At 38.4% G+C, this 12,476-nt stretch overlaps 1 protein-coding gene across 2 annotated transcripts in view; it reads right to left on the reverse strand.

Annotated features, from left to right (window-relative positions):
• Nucleotides 1-11,078: 11,078 nt before the first annotated feature.
• LOC5575604 (probable maleylacetoacetate isomerase 2) overlaps nucleotides 11,079-12,476 on the reverse strand; it is a 121,447-nt gene continuing 120,049 nt past the window's right edge. For both annotated transcript variants that reach the window (XM_021838085.1, XM_001662036.3), the window contains 2 exons: nucleotides 12,250-12,368; nucleotides 11,079-12,185 (listed from right to left, as the gene is read on the reverse strand). In XM_021838085.1, coding sequence (XP_021693777.1) covers nucleotides 11,847-12,185; nucleotides 12,250-12,368 — 458 coding nt within the window. In that variant the 3' untranslated portion in view covers nucleotides 11,079-11,846. The remainder of the gene's footprint in view (nucleotides 12,186-12,249; nucleotides 12,369-12,476) is intronic.

Raw genomic sequence — 12,476 nt, forward strand, 5'->3', positions numbered from 1 at the left:
GAAATTTCTTGTGAGTCACCATTCTTTAAGATTTTTCCTCATCCAAGAATTGCTACGAGGTTCATCTACATTTGTTCTCGGATGACCTTCAGTAACTTATCAAGATATTTCTCTGGAAATTTCGCATGGTTATTTATTTGAGATTAGGCTATGGATTTCACCACCAATGTGTGATTAAACATGTTCACAAAAATTTCATTGAATATCACGCAACACTTCAAGGAATATTTTTTGGGAATTGTTTTACGAATTCTTACAGAAATTCTTACCGGATTTTTTTCAGAATCAACAATAGCAACAAATCCAGGAAACTTCTTCCAGCGCTTCCATGTACAAACATTACAGAATATTATTGAAATTGTTTATCGGCATATCGGTCTATTTGCTCGAAGTAAGAGGGAGCATGGAGAAGAAAGCAATGAATACTAGATGGATAGGTACCGTAAGGGAACGGCGAGAGAAATTCTAATCCAATTTCTCTTGAACTTGAACATGATGATTATGACACAAGATAACCATAAGCAAAACACACTGAATCCGTGTTGGAGTGATGATCTATGCGTCCATAGGTTGACACATACGAATCTGAAGAGAAAGCTTCCGGAACTTATGTGGAAAAAATATGGAATCCCTGTTGACGGTTGACGGTTGACGAATCAATCCATGAAGCAATACACAGGAATTTAATGTGTAACACACACAAAGTTTGCAAGAAAATCATAGCAAATCGATGTGGACGTTCATGAATCGATCCATAATTTTAAACACACAGATCGAGCGTGTGGATTTTTATCAGTGTAGATGGATAGGTACCGTAAGGGAGCGGCGAGAGAAATTGGATTAGATGTTGAAGAGGGCATACCATATGAAACAGTATTACTTGAGACGTCCTTCCTTGTGGCTAACGTCCCCTATGGGAACGGCTTGGTGTGTTTTTCGAATGACACTACCAAGACAGCCAAAAGGAAGGGGAGAAATGCGCATGATATGGACAAACAATCCATGACTGTGTAATGATTCCCCAAAATATAAGCCACCGATCGATAGAACCTGCTTGATCGCCAAACAATATTAGGGCACTTGAGACCTCCTTCCTTTTGGCTGTCTTGGTAGTGTCATTCTAATAACACACCAAGCCGTTCCCATAGGGGACGTTAGCCACAAGGAAGGACGTCTCAAGTAATACTGTTTCATATGGTATGCCCTCTTCAACATCTAATCCAATTTCTCTCGCCGCTCCCTTACGGTACCTATCCATCAACACTGATAAAAATCCACACGCTCGATCTGTGTGTTTAAAATTATGGATCGATTCATGAACGTCCACATCGATTTGCTATGATTTTCTTGCAAACTTTGTGTGTGTTACACATTAAATTCCTGTGTATTGCTTCATGGATTGATTCGTCAACCGTCAACAGGGATTCCATATTTTTTCCACATAAGTTCCGGAAGCTTTCTCTTCAGATTCGTATGTGTCAACCTATGGACGCATAGATCATCACTCCAACACGGATTCAGTGTGTTTTGCTTATGGTTATCTTGTGTCATAATCATCATGTTCAAGTTGGTAGATTCATTGATTTGCGCAATGAGATTGTTATGATGAAATCCATGAGGTATGCTATCGATTTCCATGTTCAAAGCTTCTAAATTGTTTGTGATCAACCCATGGGATGCATAGTGAACTGAATTGCGGTTGGACCTCGTGTCAAACGACAGTCATGCTTCCAAAGAGAAGAAGTAAATTTTGAAGATGAAAATTTGTGAATTCGATTTTTCTTTTATTAGTGAAGTTGACCGATATACGAGAGTTCAACCTTTCTATAAGAAAACATTGATTATAATGTATAGTTTAGTAGAAAAATCGGATTCCACTAACAAATTTTCCTGGCTTTCAGTTTCGAAAAAATGGAATATGCTTATCCTTGGCTTCCCAAATTATGGATTTGCGGCGCCCCGCTTGTTGCTGGCTCACGGGTTAAAAAAAATCAAGAGAGCTTGCGACAAGCAGAGGAGCCTCGGATCCATATTTTGGGGAGTAAAAGTTTTTCTACTAAATTTCTTCTTTCAGTCCCATGACATTTATGTTCTATCACACATGACTATCTAAAGCTACTACATTTCGAATTCAATAAGCAAATCAGTTGGTTTTCATGATTTAATATTTGAAAATTCATGTTTGTTTCACATGACAACCTAATGTTGATACACATGTTATTATACCGTGAAATCAATGATGAAATCCATATGGCTACCACACTCAAATCATGTGGTTTTCCTCATTGCGCAAATCTATAAGTAAAACACACGACCTTGACGTGTAGATTTTTCTCAGTGTAGTATTCATTGCTTTCTTCTCCATGCTCCCTCTTACTTCGAGCAAATAGACCGATATGTCGATAAGCAATTTCAATAATATAATTATCACGGTCGATACCTTTGTATGTAAAATTACAGAATATTCTGAGCAATGCCATTAGGATTTTTCAAATGCTTTCTTAAGGACTTGCTTTGAGCGCAAAACCAGTCTTCAAAAAATCCCACTCCAAGAGCTGCTAAGATCAAAAACCATCAGAGCAAGATTTATTCCGCGCGCATATTTTGTTCAAATCTAGGCATGCAATGAATCATGCCACGTGTATGAGAGGATTGAATCCCAGGATTCAATCCTTGATCGATTGTTAGACGGGTGAATGAATCTAGTAAGCACTGTTATTTCATTCCATATCGGTTGACTTTTGTCTGACAGAACACACTTGGAATGTGGCTGAAATATTTTATCATGTAAAGCTGCTTCCAGTGAATGGTATCTGGAAACCAACGACAATTTTAGTTAACATTCTGACCTAATGTAATGACGTCTCATGTACACGGGACTTCCAGCTCCTAAACAAAAAATATGAGTCAGGTGTTATCAGGAGTTTAAGATTGAATTTCCACATGTCTGGATTCAACGTAGCTCTGGCGTTCAAATCTTTTTCTAAACTATTTTTTCCTTGAGTGGAAATCAACGCAAGTAATGGAAATTTGCAGTGGTATGATACCATATCTGCGGGATTTGTCCCAATCCTCTTTAAAACGTCAAATATGCCTAGCGAAGAGCATTTTACCTTCAGTCGATTGCCTATGAGCATAATGATAGAGAATCAATCATGGGATTGAATCCTAGCATAAATCACGCAAGCTGAGATTGGAAAAATCGGGATTCAAAACGATCCCGCGCATTGAGATGTTTTCAAAGCATGCTTGTTTAAATCTGGGAGCAGAAGGATGCTCTTAGAAGACTGCGCAAAACCAATTTAAAATTGCTATAATCTATCTGACGTTCCTACATGGACATGTTTTCAATTCATCAGGAGATTTTTCATGAAATTGCCGAGGAGATTCCGAAATTTTTCACCTGGATTTTAACCAATGATTCTTCTTGAATGCTTACAGGAATTGCTCTATGATTTGTGTTAAGAATTCTTTATAGTCTTTCAAAAAGTTTCTCAAGAAAATTTTCTAAGAATTTAAGGAATTACTACAGAGCCTCAGAATAAAAGTATGCAATTTTAAGCATATTTTTCAAAGAATTTTCCTGATTTAGTTAATCTTTAAATAATTTCACCAAAAACTATAGTCTACTTGTTCCAACACCGGTGTACCTAATATAAATAAATACTTAATATTATATGCGCAACAGTTTTTGGCTTTAAAGTTACTAAATTTTTATCAAAATATTAAACTTTATCGAATTTTTTTTAAGGTAGATGAGAGTTTTCTACTTTGGGGGCCCCCAAATTTACCTCCGAACCGGGCCTCCAAAGCTCTAGTTACGCCTCTGGGCTTCTTGGTGGAATCATTGGAAAAATTCTTGGCGGAATCCCTGGAGGTATGCCTTGATGAATCCTAAAAAAATCTTGTAGGAATCCCTGAAACAGGACCTGGAAGAATGTTTGGATTAATTTCTGAAGAATTTTCTGGAGGAATTTCTAACTAAATCATTAGGAGAATCACAGGATAATTGTTGGTAAGAGCAAACACTTGTATAACTTTTGAGGGAATTCCTATAGTAACTTGTCGAATACCACTAAAGGATTCTGAATATAATGTTTGAAGAAATTCCCATAGCCATTCCCACATCGATGACTGTTTAGAATAATCTCCGATAGTGACCCCTCTTAATTTTAAAGTTTTTATTTATTCTTAAATCCAGCAACTCTTCAATAAAGTCACGCGCGATCAATGGGTTGCGTCCTCTTTCAGCTTACCACGGACGCAACGGAAACTCTCCAAACATGCTTTGATAAAACGCTTCTGAAACTATCGCAATCCGTGATTCTGCATCCATCGCATATGTACATCCATTGACTGAAACATTTACGAAATAAGCCGCCGATGCTGTTCACTTCCAAATGCTTGACTTTGCTGTCCTTTCTTCCACAGTTCTTCTTCTTCTTCGGGTAGACCACGGCAAGGTGACATTTTTTCTTGTAAATCATGCAGACCTAGCCTCGGTTCTGGCGGCTTGGATAATTGTGATTGTTCTTACCGCACGTATAGTAAACTCCTGAACCAGATTTTTTCACAGACTTCGTCCCATAACTTGCATAGGGTTTCAATACTAGTAATGGACCCCTTAGTAGCTGGTATTCATTCTCGACGTTTTCCTGCTATGATATTTTAGACGCATAATATGTATATTATACGTTTTGTGAAGTCTAACAACAAGTTCAATGTTTTTACATCATAGTACGCGTATGAAACATACAAAATCATTCGATTTTCCAGCGAAATATGCATTTGGAAAACTGTTGTCCCTCCCGGGGTCCATAATAGGAATGTTTACAAATTTGACGTTTCCTATTTTGGACCCCCCATTTGATTCCCATGTAAACTGTAGCATGGTCACTATTGTGTAAATATTGTTTTAAGGTTTATTCAATATAAATATAGATTTACGTAAATTGTTTTATATTTATATTGTTTTTTTCATGTCCTTCAATGTTAAATCATTATTCGTGTTAATTTATTTTTCATTTTATCATATATTATTTCATTGTCAAAATTAACAAATTCAATAGTTCACTTAAATATATGCGATATTCAATATCACAGTTCAAAATGAAATGCACTTTTCCAAAACCGCTTACAAAACTTGCATACAAGTCGCCTTCATTCAATACTATCTATATAAATAAAAATGGAATGGTGTTTGTATGTCACGAAATGGCTTACGAACGGGTTAACGGATTTGAATGATTTTTTCTCCGTTTTGTTCGTCAAGGGTTCCGAAGTGTTTGTGCGTATAAAAATCCCAGGATATTCACGGGAAAGCCGGAAAAAACGAGAGTGAACGGAACTGTCATTTTGTATGGGACGATCCATAGTGTATACAACAGCCTACTTGATGGCAAGACGAAGTTTGCCGGGACCACTAGTATCAAATAAAAGTCCCTGTCGGCTTACACACTACACCACGAAACACGAATAAGCCTAAGGTTCAAAGTTTAAGCCCGAACGTAATAAATAGATCGGAGTCCAAAAATAGACGGAACGATACAGGTCATTCAGATGGAATGGTAGCGAAAGAGATAGCGCTTCAATCGGTTCTCATTCGTAGTTGATGAGGATTGTCGTTGGAAAAGGTCGTGAAATTACTTCGGTAGTTTTACGTACTTCCGTCCACGAAGATGTAAAATCACACCTTATCTGAGGACTTTCAGAATCTCTACTCGTCCATTTTGACCTGGACCGTGGAAGAGGCGAGAGTGCGTGAATATTTTTAGTGTCGCGGTGTGTTTAAATTGTATAGTAAAGTTTGTTAGCCAAGTTCAAAGGTTACGTGCGGTCAAGCTAGTTTGTGTGTGCATTTGTGAATAAGAAAAGCCGTTCGACGGCTTTTTATTTAGGATCGAAGTCTAGCGATCTACGGCTCAAACTCGGCACACCGCATCTACGCGCTAAACGCTGCTCTCGACCCCACGCTTCAGCGCTCAAAAGTCCCGGTTTGAGGGGAAAGCCGGAAGGGAACAAACCGTTCCAACAGAGCGGCCACCACCATTTCTATTAGCGTGGACAGGCCACGTGTGAAGCCTCCGACGATCCCCACCGTCGTCAAGTGCGTCATCCATCACCGACGCATATGATTTCCGGCGTGCGACACTTCATCATCTGGTAATTCCAAAAAGTCGCAGCTCGTTGCTGTATTTGGGTGGTAGTCGCAATACCACCATCGTCGATGCGCTAAATCCGGAATCCTGCTTTGCCGTCGCATTCTTCGTCCGGCACTTCTGCTTTGCTGGCGCATTCATCACAAGGGTGGAATTGGCGGCTCTTTATTGCTACCCCAACGTGTAGCTGGTTCTAAAATGTAAACAATTATACAAAATTACGACCAAACAATGGTGGAAGCGTAATCAATTTTGTCGAAAACATCTATTTTGTAAATTCAGCAGAATTTTCTTATTAAATTGCCAACATCGCACTGTAGTAGCATGTAGCAAAAAATGGCTTGCAAACAATATCCTTCAAGCGCATTTATTGCCTGAAATCTTGTGAATAATATTCTTTACTATTCCGCGTTAAGCCTTAAATCTGGTTCTGGACTTTGTAACCAGTGGTGTGTTGAAGTGTCCAAGATTTGTGAGACTATCGTGGTTTTGTGTATCGTTTTGTTGTTAAAAAACCAATACCAAGAAATTATTAAATTATTCAAAACTGGACACCACCCAACACCCACTGTGAAGAACGCAGCCGCATTATATTAGTTCCGCTACTCACCACCAGACGCCGAGAAGGATAAGGATGGGCGGCCATTGTGGGTGGTGTAAAGGGGGCCATGATGAGGCGAAATGAGCTGGGAGGAAAGTTTCTAACGGACAAAAATTAACCGCCATCGCTGAAACGGCAATTACCTTGCAAGATTCGTGAGAGCAAGACGTGAGCTAGCTTAATTTATTGCCAAAAACTATAAATTCATAAAGTTAATAGAAAGTGACTTCGGTATAAAGAGTGGATAGTGATAAGAGCGAGCGGATAGACATCCAGGTAAACTGCTGACCTGTCGAAGCTAAAACCCCATCACTAACCGCCAAAACCCTCTATACACCACCCCCTTCATCCACCGTAGTTCTCCATAGTTTAACCCTAAGCGTTCTCCTGGGTTTGGCCCTGAGCCGGAGATTGGATCCGTCCGAAGCATCACTGGACGTGAACCGTGGCCTCGGCATAGTTCGGAGTTGGCCTAGAGTCGACAAGGGTGCCACTCCGTAATCTGCCACAGCGAACCATAGACGTCACCTATTCGGTGAATAGAGGCGGCCATTTTGTGAACGGCCTGAAGCTCGGAGTCGAAGGGCAGTGCGAAGAGGAGAGCCAGCATTCGAAGGTCCGAAGTACCCGACAAGGTCGTGAAGAGGAAGCTGCAATACTGTGCGGAGGAGTGGAAAGCGCGCCATCAATCCAGCCGGAGCGCCGATGATTAGAGGAGGAAGCTGAGGTGAAGTAGCGGGACAAGAAGAAGTGGCCCCGCCGATAAGAAAGAAATAGACGGAGAAGTGAGGTAGGAGATAGACTTTAAGAAAGTGGGAGAAATAAAGGTACCTGATTGTGCTAAATTGAAATAAAGTGGGTTTGTGTTCAACAACGGTAATTTAGTGTGTTCTTGGTCGCGATAGTTAAGCGCGTTCGCCGACCCTGAGGCGATTGAGGAGAGGGGAGTCTCACCAGTGCTGGGCAGGGATCGCCCCATTAGTTACAACTTAGGTTGGCGGCTTTTCAATTTTACTCCCATTTGATAGCCGCCCTCCACCCTTGATTCATCACCGTCGCTGTATAATGTTGTGATAATAAAAAAAATCTCCAAATAATTAAATTTCGCACGAATATGGAACAACGTTGAGAACGATCGATTTTTGGAGGTTATCAAAATCAATGAATGTTAGAAATTGACTGTAGAATTCGACAATCTTTATTTTTTATTTTCAAAAAAGGTTGTTCTTCGATGGCATAATCAATCAGAAGCCTGCTGAAAAAAAGCTATTTTTGGAGCACAATTTTGCAGATATCATAAAATCATTGTTCACCGATTTTTTTAGAGAAAAGTATTTTAAATTTAAAGGGAATTGATAAGAATAGAATTTTTTGATTCAAAGTACGTCCTGACGGAAGTGCTAATATAGTAATAATGTGAAAATATCTTACGCCTTCAAAGAGTGGCTTATTTAGTCCCCACGTCACATTTAAAGCACAATCCAGCTTTTTACGCTAGCTTGCCATAAATTCTGAGTCACCCCTTTTTGACAATTCTTGCCAGTACTATATTTTTTTATAGCTAAATCGTAGCAAGCTAAGTGATAAAAAAATATTGTTGTAAATCGTAAGCAAGAGATGTCAAAATCGATTCACCCCTATTTGTTTTATAGCTATCGTAAAAAGCTAATGATTTATTTTTAGAAGACCTTTCAATGCACAATGGCAATTGTCAACACTGTTGCAATAAAATCGATTTTATTTTCCACATATTATTTTGTTATTCTGCGATTACCGATTGTAATATTTACAAAAAACGTTTACAATTTGCTGTAGATCGATAAATACGCGTACATGATTGTAAAAGTATGAGATATTTTAGATACGATGGTGTATTAGAAAATTTGGTCCTTAATGGATAAATCACTAAAGTTACCTAATATTGAAGAATGGTGGATAACTATTGATGGTTTTAAAGCTATAGCTTTAATAGCATAGTAAAGGATACCAACATACAGTTTGTTCATAAAAATGAGGATTTTTGTTTTGCGTAAATAATGTTTAACCTTGAAGAACAGCTTTTCTTGCCGCCCATGGTTGCAATATTGGTTAAGCCCTTTTCCTACGAACACACCAGCGCAGTACAGTCGACTCTCCATATCTTGATATCGAAGGGATCATCAAGATGGGCACAGATGGAAACAAAGAACAATTTTTCGATGAATACTAGATTGAAAATCACTCTGTTATCAAAATCAAAAACAAACAAACGTCATTTCGTCTTTGCAAATTGTTTTGAATCACTAAAATCTAGTCTGGTAACCTTCGATAATGGTCATATCGACATACGGGGAGAAAATCGGGAATTAAAATCACATCGAGATAGGGTAGGTGTACCAATAGTGGAGGTACTAAGCACGATTGAACTTCATTTAACCGACTAAATTCAAGTAATCCACGGCATGTCAGTGAAAAACAATACCTGCACTATTGGTACACTGTTCCTTTAGTTGCGGTATATTTTTAATTTGTGTTCCTATAGTTGCGGTATCCATTGTTTTCTTATAGGATCCTCCACTAAGGACTGTTCATTTTATAAAGTGGACACCTTGTTTATGCTATATCTTTTTTATTTATTGATGAAATCGTAAACGGTTTTCTGTGTATCGTTCAACTATTATTCTACAATGTTATGAAAATACAGAAACTTACAAAATGCTTTCGGTTGAAGAACTAAATTGTTTTTGCAAAAACTCCCAAGAAAAACTGTTCGTCAAGTTTAAGCATTATTTTTCGCATGAAAAAATCCTAAATTTAATGAACAAATTGTATGTTGGTATCCTTTACTATTCAACTTAAGGTAGAGCTTTTAAAAACATCAATAATATTCTATCAGTTCCTGACGCTGAGTCACTTTAGTGGTCTATTCCTTATGATCAAATTTGCTGATACACCATCTTTTTACTACCAGCAAAAAAGTAAAGTAATAAGCGTGTTCAAAACTGGTTTAGATTACTTAAGAAACTATATATGTATAAAAAAAAGCAACATCTTGAGTTTTAACCGCATTCTTGGGTATCAAATTTACTCTTTATGGTCTTTTTATTGAAAAATCCCATACTTTTAAAATTATATACGCATGTTTATCGATCTAGAGCAAACTGTAAGCGTTTTTCTCAAAATATTTTGATAGATAGTCTCAGAATAACACATTCTTAAAATAAAACATGCAAAATAAATTTGATTTAATTCAAGCAGTGTTCCCAATCTTGATGATTGTCATTGTGCTTTGAGTGGTCTTCTGAAAATAAATTATTTGTTTTTCTATTGTGCTTAAAATATGACGTGGGACTAAATCAGCAACTCTATGAAGGCGTAAGTTATTTTTATTATAAATACTATATTATTACTTCCGTCTGGACGTATTTTAAACCTTAAAATTCTACTCATATCAGTTCCATTTAAATTTAAGATATTTTTCTTTAAAAAAAAATGATAAAAAATGATTTTATGATATCTGCAAAATTGCTTCTCCAAAAATAACTTGATATTTTTTAGCAAGCTTCTAATTGATGATGCTTTCTAAGTACAACCATTTTTTGAAAATAAAAAATATAAATTGTCGAATTTTCCTGCCGATTTTTAATAATCCTTAATTTTGAAAACCTCCAAAAATCGACCGTTCTAAACGTTGTGCCTTATTAGTGTGAAATCATATTATTTTGGTAACTTTTTTATTACCACAGCATTGTACAATATTAGTCGAACGATGTACAGAAAACCGATTTCGATTTCATTGATAAATTTAAAAGATATTGCATGTCCAAAGTGTCCACTTCATAAAATGAACAGTCCTTATAGGAACACTTTACCGCAACTATTAGTACAAGTAAGAAAAGTTTTAGCAATTTTAATTATATTTCATCAGTTTTAAAGTAATTTGAACACTCTTTTCAACTATTCCGTGTATCAACAAGCCTTTACGTCGATTGGCAGTCGGCTCTGCGGCTAATGAAATAAAATCAGTGAAAAATGCACTACCGTAACTATAGGAACACCCACAACTAAGGGAACACTTACCCTAGATATCGAGATAAGGAGGATATCGAGATACGTAGAGTGAAAATGTATACACATTGAACAGAACGAAACAATCATAGACGTAGGAAGAAAAATCGAGATGCAAAACATCGGGATTTTAAGAGTTTACTGTAGTTGGAAAAATAATTTGGCCTTACATTGACTGCATCAATACTGTTGTCATAAAGACATCTAGTATTTGTTCACAAACTGACGAGAAGACTTTCGAAGCGTATCCTACATTTAAACATTCAAAGATCTCTTGTCGATTTCAATATATATATTTGTTTGCCACCTTTCCCCGCGTTCAAATAAAAAGCACAATGACACAATTGGAATGTAATTCACGGTTGGTAGGTTATACATAGACGCGAAAACAAAAAGGCTAGAGAAAGCAACATCAAAACTTAGTCGTTACATAGTTTGAAAGCCGTCACCACGCGTTGTGCGAAGTTCCAAAATTTAGCACAAGCACAAAGAACACAATCGTAGATATACTTATGTTTTGGGAATAATAACTAGACACAAATACAAATAGTCATATAAATCGCTTTTGATCGCTATAATCCTTTTTGAAAGCTTCGATATAATGGTAATCGTAATAGAGTAGATAATAAGGGTGCAATAAAATCGTACGTTTTTATAGATGATCGATTACGATTGGATACATCTTGGTTAAGTAAAAGATTGAGAAAAATAAATGGGTAAAATCGATCGCCATCGTTTGCTGTGGTGTCCGTCCCCTTTTTGAAAGGGTTCGGGACACCCTCGTCCCGGGATTCCCGTGCTTTGTCTAGTTTGTGTGTGTGTAGTGGTAGTCAGTTAAGTTACTGTTTGTGCTAGATTTAGGTTTATGTAAGCTTTAACTAGAGTGTAAATACTTCAGCATTGTACATAGGTAAATTTCTGCGAACGGTAAGTCTCTTCTGGTATACATCGATTTGAACTTGCGACTAAACAATTCTACGGTGGAACTCCCTCGCGAGATCCAGGCGAAACTTCGATTGGCATCTGGTGGAGCACTTGGTCTACTTGGCCGCTTCCGGTGGACAGTCCGGTTGATTGGAGGGATGTGCCGCGCGGAATGCCGGATGTCCTTCCAGCTCCCGATCGATGCGGAGGATGATCGGATACGGGCGTAGATCCACGTGGAAGCGGCGAGCGTTGAACACCTGCGGTACCAAGCAGCAATCGGCCAGGGTGATCTCGTCACCGACGCAGAACTTCCCGGCCGAGGTCGAGAGCAGTTTCTCGATGGCGCGGAATCCTCGGGTGATCCAATGCTGGGCCCATTCCTTCTTCTTCTCCTCGCCGACGTGGATCAGCACGATCAGGTTCTGAAGTGGTTGGACGCCGGAGGCGATGACCTGGAAATGGGGAAGTGGATCGTTAGCTTCGTTGAATGGAGTTCAAATTCAGATTGCCAAATACCTCGCATATCTCCCGAACCTTGGCACGCTTCAGGACGTCCTGCGGCAGAAGAGGACGCTGGGGACGCGTCTCTTCCAGGTAGTGCATGATCGCCAACGATTCCACCAGTGTATGGCCATCTGAAAAAAATAGGGTCACCAAAATTCAAAACTGTTAGTTAGTGCTCGAAGCCGACTGACGCACGATTCCATCTCTCGTTATCTACATCAATTAGCCAATATAGGGAG

The sequence above is a fragment of the Aedes aegypti genome, chromosome 1 (genome assembly GCF_002204515.2).
Source record: "Aedes aegypti strain LVP_AGWG chromosome 1, AaegL5.0 Primary Assembly, whole genome shotgun sequence".
In the NCBI taxonomy this organism is placed as follows: Eukaryota; Metazoa; Arthropoda; class Insecta; order Diptera; family Culicidae; genus Aedes; species Aedes aegypti.